This window comes from Dendrobium catenatum, unplaced genomic scaffold (assembly GCF_001605985.2).
Source record: "Dendrobium catenatum unplaced genomic scaffold, ASM160598v2 fragScaff_scaffold_1199, whole genome shotgun sequence".
NCBI lineage: Eukaryota > Viridiplantae > Streptophyta > Magnoliopsida > Asparagales > Orchidaceae > Dendrobium > Dendrobium catenatum.
The window spans coordinates 213,816-235,354 of record NW_021319661.1 but is presented as its reverse complement, the minus strand read 5'-3'; the positions used below and the strand labels follow the sequence as shown (position 1 = coordinate 235,354).

Below are 21,539 nucleotides of genomic sequence, written 5' to 3'. Positions count from 1 at the left end.
CACAATAAATCCACTTAAGCAACAAAACTTTAAATAATCACATCATGAATTAAACAAACTTTGAAGTACACAAAAAAAGATGAAAAAAAAAACAGCAAAAGCACAAAATTGAAAATCCTATTGAACTTTGTGGATGGGATAGCATGGAAAGGACGGGAGATAATATTAATGCAACACACTCAGAGAAGATCTAAACATCAAAGCAGGTGAGCAATTTATTACTTAAATCATATAGAAATTGTTGACAAAATTCTATCATTTGTGTAGCACAGCCAAGGTCTCTAAGATGGCATTTCTAGTGAAAATGTCAGCAAATCAACTTAACCACCGCCTCAGCTTAACACATGCTCAACTGAAGTCCAAAGTGTACATTTCCTCAAAAATGTACTTGACATTAAGTAGTCTAAAAAGATATAAGCAAACCTATATAAACAATTCCATCCATGAATTTAGCTGATTGCACGAAGCATTTCAACTATAATTTCTTTCCTAAAACAGTTAATAGTGCCAGTCAAAGAACATTTATTGATCATATTTATTTCCAGATAAGTAATTGACGCAATACTGTACTCAGGATTCTACTGATGAAACTTCATCATCCTTATGCTTCACCATGCCAGAATCAACCAGAATAGGCACCTCCGCTGCCAACCATGGTGCAAGGCCCAAGCACAAAGCGTGAGCAATTCCAAATCGTGGACTGTTTCCAAGAAAATCCTCAATTAGGAGCAAGCAAAACAATAAAGGAACACAATTATCTCCATAAACCAAAGCTCATAATGCAAAGGCGAGTCAGTTACCAGTTCTTGGCCCAGAGGGGCTTGAAATGTACTGTCAGGCAGATCTTCCCTCCCCTATACATCTGATCAAACATAAACCTAAAAATAAGCATTGGCGTGCACTTGAATCGAAGAAAGAATCAAGAATTCAAAAAATAAAAAAGAAATCAAAGAGAAAGGAAAGCAATCAACCTTGTGGGTCTTTCCATCAAGTTCGGGCAGCTCGATCTCAGGGGCTGTGGTGGGATAGGTGACGGGGATGTCGAATTGGAGACGGAACTCGTAGCGTCGGAGATTGTGGACGTACCAGCAGGATCCCGTCCATCGAGTGCCCTCGGGGTTATCGGCGGAGATACGGAACCAGTCATTGTCATTGGATTTGTTCATCGAAGTATACGCAATTAGGGCTCGGTACTCCTCCTTCAAGCGCTGCGTCCATGCCGCGCCATCGCGGGGTCCGGCGCGGGTCGCGAGCAGTGGGATCTTCGTAAGGGCTGACTTCGTGTTCGGATCCCATTCCTCCATGGCCTAATCTGCCGATTTTCTGGTAGGACTAGAGGCTACTCTGCCTGCGCGGCGATGATATCGGAAGACAAAATTGAGATGCGCGCAAACAAAAGAATAACGGAGTTCTTTTATGTGATATTTGATAATAACCGAGAAATATCACTACAGTATGGTTCGAATAAGATTCATAAAAAGCTCAATCTTTTAATATGAGATATGAATTTTATAATTTTATTTAAATCATGTGCTAACTTTTTTTAAAGTATTGTTTGAGTCTTGTTTGAACTAAGTATACATTTACTTAAGAGCAAAATCTTGAGAAGGCTTCAAACCTTATTCAAATCGTATTCAAAATTTATTTGGACTTGTTTTATCTTATTCAAATTATGTTTGAATATTACTCGAACTAAATTAGGACTAATATTGGACATTTGTTTAATAACGAAAGTTTGAATATGATTCAAACATTATTCAAACTTTAATTTTCCCATTATGTTGTGTGGAAACATTTATTTCAATTATTTTGCTATAGGGGTGCAAATGAATAGACTCGAGCATGAGTCGGGTGCAAATGGAGCTCAAATCGCGAGCTAAATCCTGAGCTCGAGTCATTGAAAACGAGCTTGCGAGCCTTCCACAGTTCGCTTCCACAGTTCGTAGGTCCGCTTCTGCCTTCCATTTTCCTCTCTCCTCGTTCCCCTCTCCTTCTTCTTTCCTTCATTACCCGCCAAGCCAAAAAAATTGGAGGGAGAGAAAGGGTTGAGTGGAGAGAAATAGATATAGATATAAACTCAATTCAATGCTCAGTACCGCGACGCTATGGCCTAATGTCACTGCATTGCATGTTGAATCCAGAATGACTGTAAAACAAAGCTTTTAACACCTTTGCAACAATTTTTGGTGCTATTGCTCTCACAAGCACAGCGTCGTAACACCCATAAGCATAGCGCCACAATGTTCCCATTCAAACAAAAATTCATATTTTTATTTTAAATTTATTTTCTTAATTGTCAGTTTGTTTACATTAATTGTACTTTAGCTTCTCTTTACTTTGAAAAAGCTCAATTTGAGGAATTGTGTAACAAACTTAAAGTTTAAAATAAACTTTTTTTAAAAACATAAAAATTATATGTTAGGTGTTGCGGCGTTGTACTTGTGGAGTGGAATAATGAAAACTCCATATTAATGTTGGATGTCATTCCTTGCTCTTTATAATCACATTCATTATTGCATTTACATGATAGTGCATTCGGTTATTTTGATATATACAACTAATATAGAACTTATTGAATTTACATCAATACTAATACAACATAGCATAATATACTAACACGGTATGACAATGAAATCATGTACCTATTTGTATTATGATGTTATAGACCTCTTTAACTTTACTAATCATATTGATTTTACTGTTGATTGATATTGATTGTATAGATTTCTTAGTGTTTACATTGATAGCATATCGATTGATATTGACTTTGACTAGAGCGAGCATATTGATTACTTTGTCTTACACTGAATATAATGGCAAGTTTAAGTTAATTACTTGGTTTTTATGCTTATTATGTGGTTTCTATTATTTCATGTAAATATAATGAGCTTATAGAACATGGCTAAGTAGTGATGATGGTTTGATGCTAGTTTAGTTTTCTCTAGTTATTGATCTTATGTATTCTTTTGTATCTTGTGGTGGTTTATTGTATATATGCTTTTAGACTTTGAACTTTGAATCAACATATAATTATTGATTATGAAAATATAATTATGTTTCCTTTTGTTTATTGTTATTTAAATTATTCTCTAAGTGTAATTAGTTAGCTCTAATTATCAGTAATTCGATTATTAAATAATCAAAAAGAAAAAAATATAATAAAGATAAAATAAATAAAATTATTTCATTTAAGATCTTAAGGTATCAGTAATTGATTGTGCTTCATTATAATGATCAACAACTCTAATTTTAGACTAAATTATTTATTATATACATCTAACACATTGTATATGAGATCAAAATCTTAAAAAAAAAAAGAGAGAAAAACTTCTTGTACTATTAATCATTTCCTCTTTTTTTAAATAAACATCCAACCAACTTGTATGTCATCCTTCTATTCTCCCTCCATATAATATGAGAATATTAACATTTGATTTATGTGTAAAAAATAATTTATCAGTATATAATCTTGCAATCACTCGAATATTACTCAAACATGAATTGAACAACATTTGAACATTTATTTTGACCATGCTGTTAAAACATGAATTGAAATGTGATTGTACTTTATTCAAACCATGTTGTTAAAATACATGAATGAATTATGTTTGGACTTTATTCGAATAACGATGGAATAAAAACTGATATTGGTTTGAGTAACAACCAAACACCATTATATTTGATATTGTTGAACCATATTTGATCAAAGTTTGGATAGGGTTCAAACACAAATTGAGCACATATTTTAGTAAGTATTGAAACATTCTATTTGATACTCTATCTAGCTCCGTGTTAAAGCTCTATCAAAATGACCTAATATACAATACATGATGGAAACATTAAAAAAATTAGTAACTATGTATGCTAAAGTCGCAAATAAACAAAGAAATACTAGCTTCACTTGTGTTCCTATACAACCAAATATAAGTATAATAGAGTATTTTGGTCCATTCAAAATCTTTATACATATTTCTATGAAATGAAATATATATAAATTTAAAATATTTGGTATAAGGGAATTATATATACATTTTTTTAATTATGTTATAATAAAATTGATTAGCAAGATAGATCGAACGATATAACGACTCTTAAATGGTCATTGAACTCTACTAGATGGGTAGAAAAACTAGAAATCTACTTCATGTTCAAGATATATTGGCATAACAAATAATAAATAAATCAAATAAGATAAATGATTGATTAGATATTCTTAAATATATAATAATTAATTTAATGTGATTACACATGTATGGATAATGTTTCTTTTTATATGACTGGTTATACACACTATCATATTATATATCATTGCAAATAATTTACATTATTTTATAATTATTTACATTAAATGTTATTATGACATTATGCTACTTTGCTTTATTTTACTATGTGAAAAAGCTCTAAACAAATATAAGGGTAATTTTTTATTTCATACAGCAACAGTAGTACCAAACAGTCTAAGGCTTTGTTTGGGATGGCTTTTTTACTGCTTCAGAAAGCAGCTTTTAATACAAAAGTTTTTTGTTTACTAAATTTTTGTACTAAAAAAGCTGTTTTAGAAAGCACTAAAAAAGCTTTCACAAACTAAGTCTAAGATTTGATTTAAGAGAGATTTTTTTCTGCTTTCTAAAGTAAATTTTAATGCTAAAAAATTGCTTAAGAAAGCAACAAGCTAGAAATTTGTCCAACGAAGGCTTCCGTCTGGAATAGTTTTTTTTATTACTTTTTAAATTAATTTTATAAATACTAATTAAAAAAATTTGTTATAAAAATTATTTTAAAAAATAGTAAAAACATATTTTAAATAAACCTAAATCATTTTATTATTTTATGCGTGATCAGGGTGTAGCAACTTTCATTTGTTAAATAAATCCACAAAATTTTTATTTATTTTTGAATACAAGTTGAGCAGCGTAGCGTTGCAATCCCATATTAAAGATCACACCGAGGAAAACTCTCCAAATAGAGACGATATCCGCCATAGCTGTCGCGCTATCAGTAGGGCATAATCCTCATGATATACCCCGCTATTCCGTGATTCTTTCTTCCCCCGAACTCTGAAAGGGGAGAAGGCGGAAGAAGAGGAATTGCTCATTCAGATCTTCTGGCAGGTACCGCTCCTTCCATTAATGTCCGCAGTAGCAGAAATAATTGCCATCTCTCACGCCTCTCACGCTCCTGCTTCGAATTGCTTTACTTTGGATCTTCCAGAGCTGATGGGCGGCGCGCTGGTGCCGGCATAGCTTGTAAGGCAGAGCACAAAGATTCTCATTGTTGGGGGAAAACAAAAAAAAAATACCTTGGTATAGTTCGGGTATGATGTTGTATGCGAGATTCTGATCCTTGTCAAGAGGTCCATTTGGAGAGAAGCATCCATGGCTTCCACTGCCGCGGTTCTCTGATTTGATCCCCATGTGCAATTTAGGAGTTGTGGGATTCCCTATTCCTAAAGAATTCCTTTGCTTCTCTGCGGCTGCAGCTGGTACGATGGACTCCCCCGCTCTTCCCTCTCCTGGTTCAGGCGATGAGCGCGGCCCGCGCGCCAAGTTTCTCTGCAGTTTCGGCGGCAGTATACTCCCTCGCCCGCTTGATGGGAAGCTCCGTTACGTCGGCGGTGAGACCCGAATAGTTACCGTGCCCCATGACGTGTCGTACGAGGATCTCTTGGCTCGGATGCGTGAGATCTTTGAAGATACATCGGTGATAAAGTACCAGCAGCCGGAGGAGGACCTTGACGCCTTAGTCTCTGTGGTGAATGATGATGATGTGATGAACATGATGGAAGAGTACGAGAAGCTCAGCACTATCGGAGATGGATTTACTCGCCTCAGAATCTTTCTCTTTTCTCAGTTTCCCGACGCAGACGAAGCTATAGCCGTCGCCCATTTTGATGCTGATGAGAGGGAGACGGAGAGGAGATATGTGGATGCCCTCAATAGCTTGACAGATGTCAAATCTCAATCGCCAATGGATTTTGCCGATCAGTTCTTGAGCCATCGCCCCCTCCACTCCAATGTTCCTCAACCTGCGCATGGGCAGAAATACGGGGAAGCAGATAATCCGTGGAGCCCTGCATACTTCTCTCCTGGATATCATGGCGCCCAGGAACTCAGAGAATACCCCGGCTCACCGTCATCTGTAAGATGCCGTAACTTTGGAATCGGAGACTTCCCTGATCAAAGCTCAATCCAAATCGAGCATCAGTCAACTCCAGCAATGGAGAATGTGATCTGGCTGCCCCCTGGAGCCATTATTCAAGAGAAATCTGGCTTTCCTATTCATCTAGGTTATCACCACAACGCCTATGAGGGAAATGCCATGTGTGAGCATAGCCACATGACTTTTAAGAGAGGGCAAACTCCCATGCCAAATTCTCGTTTTAAGCACGGGCAGCATTACTTCGACCTAGCTAATGCATGTGCCGAGTGCTACCATGGTAGAGACCCTTATATTTTAAACCAGGACAGGAGAATGGAACATGGAGTATTTATAGAGGACTCTCAAAGGCATGATGGGAGCTGGATTCTTCACCCCCATCACAATAACATGAGGATGGATGATTCACGAGTTCATTTACCCAAACCTGGAAGAGGAGGAGAGCACTATGCTGTTGATGCGAAAGCTGTTAATTCTCCTTATGTGCATGGAAATTTTTGTGAGGGAAATGAAGTGTATCAGGCTCAACAAACAGATAGAGCTATTCCTCAAATGCATACTGATGGTTTTGAAGACAATGGAGTCCACTATGGGAACCAACCTTCTGTGTATGGAGAGGATAGCTTCTACCAGTTTCAGCATAATTTGCCTCCTCTTCATCTACGGAGAAAAGTGCAAGTTCCTTTAGGTCCTGGAACATCATATGAGTTGCCAGGATTGCTGGTGTCAAATGGTGCAATGGCCTCGGGCCCTGTACATGGTTATCAGGATGGAAGCCCTAAGCTTGCAGGTCTTGGGATGGATGTTAAAGCTCAGAGTCCTTGGGCTACACGAAATGAACATTTCTCGCAGAAAACTGCTGCATCAGCTTCTCATAATGAGCATGATCTGAGAGCAAATAGTAATGCATGTCCCATTGATACCACTTCTGAAAATCCATGCCGAACAATTTTGGTTCCATTAATGCCTAATGGAAACCAATTTACACCCAGTTGTGCGCCAAAATATGGTGCACCTGAGGGTGCAAGAATTCTGGAGAAAAATGGAGCTTTGGCAAAGCGTACTGAGGAGAGTTCTGAAACTACCAAAGTTGCCAACTCTGATGCTAAGGATACTGTTGAAAATGCTGATATCCGAGTGGAAAATTTGGAAATATTACCTGAGTTGATTGCTTCTGCCAAGAAAGTGGCATTAGAAGGTGCTGAAGTGGTGAAGGCTGTGGCTGAAAGAGACACTGCTAATGTTTTGAATGTTGAAAATGCTGAGGAACCTCCCTCCAGTGTGCTAGAGCAAGGGGTAAGGGCTTAAATTTTTTTCTCAACGATGGTTTGCTTCTATCTAGTTTCTTTCTGAACCTTTTGATTGGCAGAATGCTCATGCTGAAGGGGAGGTTGAATCTGATGGAGATGATGAGAACAAGAGTTTTCCAAGGATTGAACCTACAACAGCTGAAACTGAAGCCTTGGCTAAAGGGTTGCAGGTTTTTGACAATTTTCATTACACTTATCGATATCAAACTTCCATTTCACATTTTTATTCTGATTAATATGCATGTAGACTATTCAAAATGATGACTTGGAAGAAATCAAAGAGTTGGGTTCAGGCACCTACGGGGCTGTGTACCATAGCAAATGGAGAGGTTCTGATGTTGCTGTAAAAAGAATAAAAGCTAGCTGTTTTGCTGGGAAGCCATCTGAACGAGAACGTTTGGTGATTTCCTATTCTTTTGACTTTATTTCTTCTACTTTTACTTGTTTTTATTCAGCCTGCTTTTCCTGCCAAAGGTGTTTAGTTTCTCCAAATTAACCTTGTCGGTTATCAACCTTTTTCAGTTATGCATACTTGCAGAATCTTAGATGGCAACATAGTTAGAATATCTCTAATGATGATTATGATGATCGTGATGCATAATTTTGTAGTTGTACATTGGAACTATTGTTCGAATAAATGCTGGCTGTTTTGTATCTGGGAAGATTGCTAACAACTTAAAGACCATTTAGTACTTTGCTTGGCATGATATTAGCCTAGACAAGCACTTGTAATACGCAAATGTTTCCACCTTTTTGGCACAATACTCTAAGGTGCTTGCACTAGAATGATACTTATAACTGTCATCATAAGTTGTGCCTTAAAAACTAGGAGATAGAGCTGCCACTTCAGTAAAGGCAACATTCAGGAAGACCAATCTTTCTTTTTCTATTTCTTATCCACTTGATACTTTATTTGTGAAGCATCTCTTGAGTCACGGACTTCTTGCATTCACAATTTTACGGAAGACATTTTGAGTTGGTCTAATTTCAATTACCTCTACGTCTGTGTATTGATTTCTATTTGAAACTTTATTTAAACGCTTTGGAGCATTCTAATGAATTGTGTAAATGGAAAGCAAATTTGATGGCATCAAAGTAGAGCATGCATCTCTTTGAATCTATATTCTTTAACTAAAATTATCAGTTTATCACTTCTTGAGAATTACTGTTATTTTAATGAAATACATGCGGACTTGATGTTTTTTTTATTATTTACAATTTTATCATTAGCCTTAGCATAAGTATTTAAGGTAAGTTCTATGAACATTCCTCAATTCATTCTTGTTTAGTGTTAAATTAAGTATTAACTCTTTTGTGTGTTTTTTCCGCATCTGATCACATTGCATGTGTTGTACTCTTTTTTCTTCACGGCCTGTCCAATCAATTTTTTACATGCTATTTTGTTGCATCATTTTTTCCTTCATTTGTTCATTGTCGTAGTATTGTTCCATGATAATCCTCTCATACTCTAACATTTCATATGATTAGTCTCTAGAGCGGAGCCTAATCTTCTTGAGAGCTACATGCACGCTTAGCTGGATTATTTCCCAGGAGAGGAGAGGATAACACCAACTTTGCGTAAGTGCAATAGGCCATGTAGAAGAACATATGGGAGGGCAAGGGAGGAGGGATAGAAGGGGTCAGGCTGTTCATGATCCTATTTTTGAGCCAAGCCAAGATAGCTTGAAATTGGATTCAAGGAATTTAAGATGGCTCGAGATAGGATTGTGGATCGATTTTAATTGATTTTGGGTTCTCTTGAATCAGTTGGCTTGATCTCAAGCTAACCCATTTTGATTTTAGCCTGATCGAATTAAATTTGGTCGATTTGGTACTGACATTTTTTTTTAATTCACGCAGGCTCAAAATTAATAAAAAAAATTGAATTGTAAAAATTCCAATAATTTTATCAAAATATTATTAAAGAAGAAATTAATGATGAGAAGAAAAAGGTAAATTGAGATAAATTTTGCACATGAGAATTACAGTTTTAATTATATAAATTAATTTTTATTACATAATTTTTTTACATTTATCCTTCTAATTATTTTGCTGGATTTGAGATTTCTCCTTGTGCGTGAAATATGAGAACCAATGAAATATCAATCTTAAAAAAAGAAGAGTTATTTAAAAAAAAGTAATAACACAAATATTAAAATATTAATTATGTAATCATAATGCCCTAAAAATATTAATTGTGTAATCATAACACCTCTTTTCTGTCTCTATCTCTACCTCATACTCTCCTTTCCCTTTTTTAAAACTCTTTTATCTCTCTACAATCCTTATCCTCCCATTCTGTCTCTAAATCAAGGGAGAAATTTTTTCTCTCTAGTCCTCTCTCTCTCTCTCTCTATATATATATATAGAAAAATAAAGAAAAGCACAAAAAAAGTTAAAAAAAAACCAAAAAAGAGGAGAAGAAAAAGAATATAAAAAAAGAAAAAATTATGTTTTCGTCGCCTTGTGATTTCCTCGTCGTCATCACCGTAATCTAGCAGAATGTATAACATCAAAAATCTCAAAATAACATGCACATTGTTTCAACATAGCAAGAAAGTTTTATACATCAAAAATCTCAAAATAACATGCACATTGTTTCAACACAGCAAGAAAGTTTTGTAAATAAGTACTTATTCGCATTGTTATAACACAGGAAAAGTCACGCTTTCGCTCATGCAGGTGCTTAAGACTGCACACATTTTTTTGAAGACTCCTGACCACAGTATTACACGACGCCGACCATTCCAGTTCGTTATTAGCTTAGTGGGTAGGCCGTAGGCCTAGTATTACCCGTGGATGTCCTATACATGAGAGTGAGCAGGAGGCTTTTGAAATCTTATTTGAATGCCAATTAAATAAGGGAACAAATGAAAAGACCTGCATGACTAAAAATGCAACAAAATAAAAATTTAAATGTACACTAAGGATACAATAAAAACACATAAATGCAACTTTTATTATTTCAAATGAATACAATCAAGCTTAACCAAGGGGCTCATAATGAATACTACAACTCACCTATTGACAAGAATAAAATTTTCTTTCTCCAATTGAATAAGCAAAATTCTATAATTACACATTAAAATGAAACTTTGGCAATGTAAAAAAAATATGTAAGGATTTCTGCTTGCCTTCAACACCATTGCATTTGTAATACATATATGTAAGCTGACAGAAGGTGCCTTTTTAAAAATTTAAAAACAAAAAATTGTGTGTATTTCAATGATAAACTCTCACACAAAAAATCAAATATGAATATTTTAAAATCTCGTACATATAAAAAAAGGCAATCTTTAGATTTAAGTATGTTGCCCTAAGAAGCATGTCACTACCCTGAGAAGCATGCAATATCCTAGGGAAGCATACTGTTGGCTCGAGAAGCAAGTTTTTGCCTTAGGAAGCATGCCACCAGCTCGATAAGCATGCAAACGTCTCACAAAGCATGCCATTTTCTCGTTAAGGATGCTATCTTCTTAAGAAATATGCAACTGCTTCTAAATGCATGTCAATATATAAAGAAATGTCTATCTGCCTAAAAATGTGTGTAATTGTCTTAAAATGTCACGACCCGGCCCAGTTAGCTCGCAAGTGCGAGGCGGGAATAGAGGTCGGACAGGATGGAATAAACCTTCATAGCATATCATCAAAAGATCTAACATAAACCAAGCATTTTCAACTATAAAATGAAAGAGTCACTAAAGTAAATCCAATTAAAATTTTCACTTTTCATTTATCTTTCAAAAGAAATATGTACATAGAGAGTTCTTCCAAAAGAAGGGATCCAAACAAATCTAACTCTCACAAAAACAAATCTATACATACAACCTTCTATCATCAAAATAACAAAACTCAAAAGAACCTGCCGCCCGTCATCTCCCTACGACAGTAAGTGCGCGGTGGTTGGTCTGCCATTATCTATTCGCAGGATCTTCTAAAAATTTTTCACAACATGGGTGAGTCATAACTCAATAGGCAAATGCTTTTTCAATTAAATTTAGAGAACAAGGCGAGGGAAATAACATGTACGTCAATACTTTGTGTAGGAACTTTAAACAAATCATAAAAGTTTAGTAACATGCCTCTAGATTAACCATTAAGCCTCTTTCTTTAGTTAAGCTTGCAACTAATTTCTTTACACAATACATGAATTATTTTCATGAATCATAAAATATTTTATATGCATATAATATAATGTATATCTTATAATCACCCGTCTTGGAAGTATCTTTTGTACTGATCATGTATAATTTATTTGGCCATTTCTTTTCCATTTGGTTCATAAGAACCATATTTACCATTTGGTTCATAAGAACCACCATTACCAATGCTCAGAAGAGCATCCCTTTACCAAAGATATCTCCGCATCAACATGCACATACATTCATTATATAATTATTCATATGAATATTCTTATTCGTGCATATGGTCAATTGTCTCCTAATGTGCTATATGATTTCATGATACTATGAGAAAAAAATGAGCTAAGTACATTCTTTATTCACCACTTTAGAAAGAAACAAGTGCATTATATACTATCACATAAGAGATGTACTTGCAATGTTAGATAACACATTATCTCTAAATCATTATCAAATGAGTTCATATAATTAGACAACCATAGAAACATGTGCATGACATTAAGAGCATAATAAGATATAAAAATAGTATGATTGAAAGAATGCTAAAAATCTTCACAACAATATAAACATGTTATGGTGGAAAGGATTGAAATTTTCTTTTAAATTTAAAAGTGCCACATTTACCTATCTCAATACAACGTGCTCCGCCAAATATCCTTACAAACTCTTCCTTTCCACGTGTTCAACACCTAAATGAAACACACACATCATTCCCTACACTCATTATAAATTTAAAATAAATACTATTTTCAAAATTACCTTAAAACTCTAAATTTGGAAAACACATTTTCATTGATTCCTCACATAAACATGTCAAACTCTCCCTTACACCTAATTCATAATTAAATTAAAATATTTTCGGATTTAAAATAATTAGAAAAATAGAAAAATACATTTTGTAAGAAAAACTCAATTTCTTCCCTTAGAAACTATCATAGAACCATTAAGAACCAATTTTATAAAAGTACTATCAAAATTTCTAACTTTATGGAAAAACCCTAAATTTCTCCAACTCAAAACTTCCAAAGAAAATCACATTTCTATACATAAAAAATATCTCCTAATCATTCTCTAACAATCCCCCATTAAAATTCTTAAAGAAAATCAAAGTTTTCTCAAACTCTAGAAATCTTTTCCTGAGAAAAACCTAAGGAAAAACATGAGAAATGGTTCATAAAGTCTCACCTTAGCCTTCTCTTAATCTTCCCTACAATTTTACCCAAATTTGGCCGCCAGAATCCGCCGTCGGAGCCACCCGTTCTCCTTTCCCGTCCGCCTACCCGTTCGCCTTCTCCTCTTCGTGAGTTCGGGCGGAAGAAATGACTATCTCCCTAAATTAGCAAAACCGAACCCCTCCCATTTCATTTCTTCCGCCCGAACTCACGAAGAGGAGAAGGCGGACGGGAGAGGAGAACGGGTGGCTCCGGCGGCGGATTCCTGCAGCCAAACTTAGGGAAAATTGTATGAAAGATTAAGAGAAGGCTAAGGTGAATCTTTATGAACCATTTCCCATGTTTTTCCTTAGGGTTTTCTCAAAAAAAGATTTCTAGGGTTTGAGAAAAATTGATTTTTTTTAAGAATTTTAATGGGGGATTGTTAGGGAATGATTAGGAGATATTTTTTATGTATAGAAATGTGATTTTCTTTGGAAGTTTTGAGTTGGAGAAATTTAGGGTTTTTCCATAAAGTTAGAAATTTTGATAGTATTTTTATAAAATTGATTCCTAAGGGTTCTATGATTGCTTCAAAGAGAAGAAATTGAGTTTTTCTTAGAAAATGTATTTTTCTAATTATTTTAAATCCGAAAATATATTAATTTAATTATGAATTAGATGTAAGGGAGAGTTTGATAAGTTTATGTGAGTGAATCAATGAAAATGTGTTTTCCAAATTTAGGATTTTAAGGTAATTTCGAAAATAGTATTTATTTTAAATTTATAATGAGTGTAGGGAATGATGTGTGTGTTTCATTTAGGTGTTGAACACGTGGAAAGTAAGAGTTCGTAATAATATTTGGCGGAGCACATTGTATTGAGGTAGGTAAATGTAACACTTTTAAATTTAGAAGAAAATTTCAATCCTTTCCACCATAGCATGTTTTATATTGTTGTGAATATTTTTAACATTCTTCCAATCGTACTGCTTTTATATCTTATTATGCTCTTAATATTATGCACATGTTTCTAGGGTTGCCTAATTATATGAACTTATTTGGTAATGGTTTAGAGACAATGTGTTATCTTACATTGCAAGTATATCTCTTATCTGATAGTATATAATGCACTTGTTTCTTTCTAAAGTGATGAATAATAATGTACTTAGCTCATTTCTTTTCTCATGCTATCATGAAATCATATAGCACATTAGAAGACAATTGATCATATGCACGAATAAGAATATTCCTATGAATAATTATAGAATTAATATATGTGCATGTTGATGCGGAGATATCTTTGGTAAAGGGATGCTCTTCTGAGTATTGATAATGGTGGTTCTTATGAACCAAATGATAAATATGGTTCTTATGAATCAAATGGAAAAGGAATGACCAAACAAATTGTACATGATCAGTACAAAAGATACTTCCGAGACGGGTGATTATAAGATATATATTACATTATATGTATATAAAACATTTTATGATTTATGAAAATAATTCATGTATTGTGTAAAGAAATTAGTTGCAAGCTTAACTAAAGAAAGAGGCTTAATGGTTGGTCTAGAGCTGAACTGGTAATGGTTGATCTAGAGGCATGTTACTGAACTTTTATGATTTGTTTAATGTTCCTACACAAAGTATTGACATACATGTTATTTCCCTCGTGTTGTTCTCTAAATTTAATTGAAAAAGCATTTGCCTATTGAGTTATGACTCACCCTTGTTGTGAAAAATTTTTAGGAGATCCTGCGAATAGTTAATGACAAACCAACCACCGTGCACTTACCGTCGTAGGGAGACGACGAGCGGCAGGTTCTTTTGAGTTTTGTTATTTTGATAATAGAAGGTTGTATGTATATTTTTTTTTTGTGAGAGTTAGATTTGTTTGGATCCCTTCTTTTGGAAGAACTCTCTATGTACATATTTCTTTTGAAAGATGAATGAAAAGTGAAAATTTTAATTAGATTTACTTTAGTGGCTCTTTCATTTTATAGTTGAAAATGCTTGGTTTATGTTAGATCTTTTGATGATATGCTATGAAGGTTTATTCCATCCTGTCCGACCTCTGTTCCCGCCTCGCACTTGCGAGCTAACCGGACCGGGTCGTGACATAAAAAGTGTGCTATTATTTAAAAATAAGAAAATTTAATAAATAATGTACATTGAAAAGTGCGTGAATACGGTATACAAGTGCATGACCTGAGCACATTGAAAAAGCGCACCAATATATTAAAAACATGTGAATGCACTGTGCAAATGTACTAGAAGCGTGCAAGAGCATTGTATGAGTGCATAAAAAACATGTACACCATTTAAAAAGAAAGTTACAAACCCCCTGTGCTATTATTAGCATGCTAAATCCGTAAACATAAAGTTTGAGAATGTCATGCAGGATTAAAAGCATGCTAAAGTTCTCTTTTCAAGTTGAAATACCTAAATTTACTCCAACTTATACGTTGAATTCCTAAATCTAAGATTTAAGAATGCTTGATGTAATAAAAAAACACAAACAAATTATAGGATTGCAAACAACTAAACGTCTTCCCTAAACATAAACATGACAAACATAAACCATAAAATTTTTTATATATTTTTTAGAAGAATGATACAAGTGAGGCGGGAACCGTAGAGAGAAGAAGAGATTAGAAGACCAAGACGAAATACAAAAAGTAAGAAGAAGAAGACAATAGCTCGCAAGCTATTACAAACCCGATGGTTTCATTCTCCAAAAATCATACATATTCCATTTCTAAAACTCTCCTAAAATAATCACAAAATAGCCCTTATATTGGAGAAGAAAAGGTTAAAAAAAAAATTAATACATGTATTTAATGCACCTCAAAATCATCCAATAGAAACATATAAAAAACTGCAGCACGCCGGAACCCAAAGGGACAACCGTATGAGGGAAAACCGAAGCCAAAATAGCAGCTTTTTGGGGGAAACCGAAGCATCAAAACAATATTTAATAAGCAGGGAATTCGAAGCATCACACAAAAATCGAAGAGGCAGCCGCATAGGGAAGGGGGAAACCTGAAATCTTGCCTACATCAATTCTCCCCTGGCGGAAGAATTTCATCTCCTGATGAAAAAGATTATGGACTTCCAACGTGCGCAGACTGAGCCAAATCCAACTTTTGTGCAAGAGCAGCATACCTTCTTTGAATAATTTCTTTTTCCTGAATAAATTGAGCTTGAAGTTGACTCTTTCTCTTCTCATATCTTTTAGCGCACAATCATTTTTTCTTGAATTTTGTAGAGTTCGTTCAGGATTGGATTGGTAGAGCTTCCTTGAGGCTGGACCCATCTGTTTGTTGGAATTTTGTCTTCACGATTAGTTGGCATATTTTCGTCAACAACAAATTCTATTATGTGATGATTGTCCATTTTTTTTAAAAAAAATTCTAAAGCAAAGAAAGGAAGATACACCAAAATCTAAGGCTCTGATACCAAATTGATGCAATAAAAAACACAAACAAATTATATGATTGCAAACAACTAAATGTCTTCCTTAAATATAAACATGATAAACATAAACCATAAAACTTTTTATATATTTTTAAGAAGATAGATACAAGTGAGGCGGGAACCATGGCGAGAAGAAGAGATTAGAATACCAAGAAGAAATAGAAAAAGTAAAAGGAAGAATGACAATAGCTCGCAAGCTATTACAAACTCGATGGTTTTGTTCTCCAAAATCATATATATTCCATTTCTAAAACTCTTCTAAAATAGCCACAAAATAGCCTTTATATAGAGGAAGAAAAGGTAAAAAAGACAATTAAAAATGTATTTAATGCACCTCAAAATCAGCCAATAGAAACACATAAAAAATTGCAGCACATCGGAACCCAAAGGGATAGCCGTAGGAGGGAAAATTGAAGCATAAATAATAGCTTTTAGGGGAAAACCGAAACACCACACGTCAGCCAATAGGGGGTGGGGGTGGAAACCGAAGCATCAAAACAATATTTAATAAGCAGGGAATTCGAAGCATCACACATAAATTGATGGGGCAGCCACATAGGGAAGGGGGAAACCTGAAATCAGGCCTACATCAATGCTGCAAGGTTAAAGTAAATGTGAAATGAAATTTGAAGTTTTATCCTTCTCTTGAAAGGGTTGAAGTTAACAATGCTTGAATTATTGAATAAACATACGACAGTGAAATCCATCATAATATTTGAATTTATATTCACATTAGGCCTTCAATACATTTTACAAAGGATATTCATCAAAATGCAAACTTTCAAATTGAATGCTTGTATAGTAATTTATAAAGTTAATATTTGAACTCGATCCTCTGTTGAGAAGCAAACAAAGTTAACAATATTCAAATAACAAAATAAAATTACTAAAATCCCTGATGATGGCTAAATTGATAGTAAATCTCATATACAGGGGATCCTATTATGATGTTGCCACATGAGCTTAGATCAAAATCGATACTCTACAACAAGTGGACATAGTTGATTATATTCAGATAGTAAAATGAAAAAGGATCAAACTTGATGATGGTTGTGTTGCAAGAAAATCATAACCAGAAAGGTTAGTTCTCAAAAATTAAGTTTTCATGGTGCAAATGTAAATAATTTTAAGTGACTTCAATATCATATTGATGATGATCGTGTTGAAAGAATATCTCAATCGGAGGGTTTAGTTCTCAAAGTGAAATCTTGACATTGCAAATATAAATATTTAAGTGACGTCAACGTCACTCTGATGATGACTGTATTGATAAAAAATCTCTAGCAAAAGAGGAATACATGGTTTTCAAAATGCCCCAAAATTTCAAAGTTAATCATTATGGGCTTAAATTCCAATAAAATTTATAAATTCAATGTTTAAAAAAATTAAAATATTCAACGGAAATATACTCCTAATAACATAAAGTAAAACCAGTCCACTCTTTATAACTCTTTGTAGATACTGATAAATTTAAGAATAGCCTCAGCTCACAAAGAGTCAATATCTTGTCAAGAATATAATTAAGATTCATTTTTAAAATAATATCTTGTTAGTAAGGATTTGACGCATATTTTTTGACCAATAATTTTTTCGCCAAATAACATTACTAGTAAATGGTTATGACTGATGTTCTCTATTGGGTGTTTTTGCCATAAAAAGATATCTTTAATTTACACTCACAATTAGTGCATGTACACTCTCTAATAATGAATTTTTTTAAGTAATGAATTATAGGTATACTTAATAGAGTATAAAACCCTCTATTAGTTAAGGTTAACCTAAATTTGTCCCTTTAGATAAATATACATCTTAGTTTTATAAGGTACCATTGGGTGAAGCAAGTTATGGCTATCAACAAGGATCCTTTGATCAAGTTGGGTTGATTATCTCCTCTGACTAAATAGACTAGGGATCATGACAATTTGAGATAATAGAGCCATGGGATATTGATCGGGTTCGTCAGCATTCCGTTCATCATTCTTTAAGTATAAGGTGTTAAATTTGAAATCTTAAACACCACTACTATACCATAAACTTGTATTTAGTGTCAACCTAATGACTAGCCTTAATTGGAAGAGTTCTCTCATCACTCGAAGGGGTAATTAACCATAAGGGTTTGCACCTATGGGAAACTTGAACTTAGATCTTAAAGTTTTTGCAAAATGAAAGTGAAATTACGGTTAGTATCTTTTTTTAAAACTAATATACTTCTAAAATTTAACCCATAATGTATTTATTAAAACTCTTTCTAATGCGGAGAGGCCAGAGCACAAATTTTCGGAGCCCACGACCAACTTAGGTTTAGTGATGAATATATCTTGCTAGAGTTTTTGATGGGGACATCGAAGATCAACGGCTACGATCGTGTCTACTTATTTTGATGTATTTTATTTGTTATTTGTACTTTTCCATTTATACCCTCACTTGAGGGCTTTGTTTTATGATTGCCCTAGGGGCAATTGTGTCTTTTTATTTTCCTTCATGTATTTGGCTATTTAAGCCCTCCCATTTCTCTTGGAAAGGGATGATGATTATTATTAATGAAAATTTTGGTTTTGGATCTCTTTGTGAGTTCTAGAGTTCTCAAGTGAGGAAAGCCTAGGAGAGGCTCAAAGCAATACCCGCCAGTCGTTGGAAGCGTCCTCGACTCGTGGTTTATTTTATCTTTTTGTTTTCTTCTCCAACTCTCGTTTTCCTCCTCCCCACATATCCTTCGGCTGCAGCACACCCTCCACCACCGTCCTCCCTTGGCCAGCCCAGTTCCCGGCGGCCCTTCCAGCCATCAAGCCGAAGGCCTCCCCTCCACACCGTTTCATGACCACCCCACACTATCTTGCCGGCCACCTTGCTCCCAGGAAGTGAAATCCAATTTCAAACGCCTCAAATACTTTCCTAATTTACATCTTGCATACGTTGGAAAGTGGCATTTTTATTTTATTCATTTATCTGTTGGATTCCAACGAATCCAAAGGCTCAATGCAATTTAGGAAACCTTCTTAGCAAAGCAAAATATGAAAATCAGATTTCAGATTTGCTGCCACCGTGAATTAGTCTCTAGAGGGCCCACTTAATTGATATTAATTGCTCTCTCTCAAATACCTATGGCCGGCCACCTGTTACTCTTCCCCTTAATTAGGAGCTTAATTCATGGCTTCAAATAAGGCCTCATTAATTCCTAATTTCCCTCCAAATCCCTCATGGATTTTTGAATTTTAAAATTCAAATCCCCCCTTTAATTACTTTCCTAAAATATCTTTCTATTAATATGAAAACTTCTTGATCTGAATTCAAACTTTTTTTTGAATTTCAAATTAATCCCATATTAATGAATCCTATTTTGGAAACCCATTCAATCTCAAAAATCTGAATTTAATTCAGATTTAAGCCTATCATTAACTTGATTGCATGGGGACCACTATTGTTTTGAAATAACCCCTTCCCCATCTTTAATGGCTTGATTAAGATTTATTTCCTAATCCTCCACTATTGCTTGGGGAAATAATTTCAAATCCCTATCATAACCGAAATTCCCTAGACCCAATCCTTTAGTTTATTTCCTAAATCTGGAATTGGAAATAGGAAATAAATCTTTTTTTCCTAACTCACATCACATATTGCCGCCCCTCTCATATGCATGCTTCCCTCTTTCTCCAAGCCTCTCTCCATCAATGGCCTAGCCTTGCTGGAATAAAGGCTAAAGTTCCTCTTATGTTTCTTTCTTCCCAACACTGACGGCTGGAGTTCTTTTCTGCTTTCTGGGAGAAAAGCTGAAATACTTCAGATTTCTTGAAGGAAGATTCTGAGAGCAATTCAGGCGTAGCACTCCTCCTTTCTCTCAGATTGCTGTCCAGGCTGGAGAAAAGGGGCTCGACTGCTGTCCTACCGCAGAAACAATCATCACTGACATTGAAGTGTCGTGTCTTCTGTTTCTTGTGGGTAAACTCTTCTTCCAAACTCTCTTATCTTCCTAGTTTACTTTTCGTTTATGGTTATTAATGGATTCATGAAGATCATGTCAATTTTTCGCCGCTAGAACCTAGTAATAAGAAGAGTTGCGTGAGGGATCTTCTCATAGCAACTAATCTTATTGTTAGTATTGGAATTTCTCGTTGAAACCACTCATGTATGCAAAGTAAGACTTAGTTGACTATTTAATGATCTCAACCCCTCTCATGTGTTTAACCTAAGCTAAGTACCACTTAATATTTATCTTATCGTTCAATTCCGCATAAGATCTTACTTATTATTGCCTCCAGATTTAAGCGTGCAAATTTCATTAAGGAAATCATTTTCGCATGTGATTGTTTCACATCATCTTGGTATCAGAGCATGGTAGGCATGCATGACATGTTAGAAAAACATCCTAAAGTCTAACCGTTCATTCTAGCTTTAAAATTGCATGCATATCCTTGCGTAGTTTCAATTTACTCATTGTTTCAACTGCTGTCCATGCATTTCCTGCACACTTTCATCAGCGTTTAAGCCACTCTAGCTAGTATCTTTATTGCTGCCTTTAAACCCATAACGATAATAAGTGCTTAGGACAACTACACCCTTAATATAAGCTGCTGTCCTCACCGTTCCCGCAACTTTTATACACCATTTAGTGAGCTTAAAGTCGTGTCTAGGTGCTGTCCTCACCCTAGTGGTATCCCTATAACATCTAGACGACCTAGACCATTGTGTAGTTTACTGTCCTGGTTTTTCCTGCTGCTGTTGGGGCCTTTTTGTGAGAAATTCAGTGTATTTATGTGCTGACCACACTCTAGAAACCTTCCTAAACACTTAGACAAATTTATGTCATGCTGTAGTTTGCTGTCCACATCATTCCTGCGCGCATCTAGTGAATTGTAGGCTAGTTTCTTAAGTGTATTAGGTGCTGCCCTCAACCTAACAACCTACCTAAGTGCCTAGGTTACTTAACCCACTAGTGTAGCTTGCTGTCCGAACATTTTCTGCACCTTGTAGTGAGTCTAAGTGAGCCTAACTTAGTGTCTAAATGGCGTCCCTTACACCCAATCATCTTTGAGTGTCACTTGACGCTTCCCAATGGACCCGTAAGACTCCAAAAGAGTTTAGATGACATCGTTAACCTAGTGGGCAATATGACTAGAATTATGACGGAGAAACCCGTTGACTATCCCCACTCTAATTACATGCCCCACTCAGCTTATCACCCGAGACCTGAGCCTAGGCCTCCACGACCTCACTTAGAGTCACCTTATCGTCTGCCTACCTTTGATGGTTCTTTGGACGTTTACTGCTTTAGGAAATGGGTTAGACAACTAGATGACTATTTTTATA

General features: G+C 35.0%; 2 protein-coding genes across 3 annotated transcripts in view; one reads left to right on the top strand and one right to left on the bottom strand.

The window, feature by feature from the left end:
- Positions 1-277: 277 nt before the first annotated feature.
- LOC110095400 (ubiquitin-fold modifier-conjugating enzyme 1) lies at positions 278-1,401 on the bottom strand. Its single transcript, XM_020820932.2, has 3 exons — positions 972-1,401; positions 801-862; positions 278-700 (listed from the first exon to the last, which is right to left on the bottom strand). Exons 1-3 carry the CDS (start codon positions 1,302-1,304, stop codon positions 571-573), a joined length of 525 nt encoding a protein of 174 aa, XP_020676591.1. The 5' UTR covers positions 1,305-1,401; the 3' UTR covers positions 278-570.
- A 3,541-nt stretch (positions 1,402-4,942) lies between these two features.
- LOC110095393 overlaps positions 4,943-21,539 on the top strand; it is a 59,472-nt gene continuing 42,875 nt past the window's right edge. The window contains exons 1-4 of one of the 2 annotated variants that reach the window (XM_028698980.1): positions 4,943-5,111; positions 5,212-7,452; positions 7,526-7,636; positions 7,714-7,866. In XM_028698980.1, the coding sequence (XP_028554813.1) occupies positions 5,413-7,452; positions 7,526-7,636; positions 7,714-7,866 (2,304 nt within the window). In that variant the 5' untranslated portion in view covers positions 4,943-5,111; positions 5,212-5,412. Of the gene's footprint in view, positions 7,453-7,525; positions 7,637-7,713; positions 7,867-21,539 lie in introns of both variants that reach the window. The other variant, XM_020820925.2, reaches the window with a different exon arrangement.

Excerpts from the sequence above, each read along its gene's own strand:
- LOC110095400 (XM_020820932.2), bottom strand. The coding sequence starts at position 1,304 with ATGGAGGAATGGGATCCGAACACGAAGTCAGCCCTTACGAAGATCCCA. Across the intron at positions 863-971 it reads TTGATGGAAAGACCCACAAG|ATGTATAGGGGAGGGAAGAT; the intron begins GTTGATTGCTTT and ends ATGTTTGATCAG. Across the intron at positions 701-800 it reads CCCCTCTGGGCCAAGAACTG|TCCACGATTTGGAATTGCTC; the intron begins GTAACTGACTCG and ends TCTTGGAAACAG.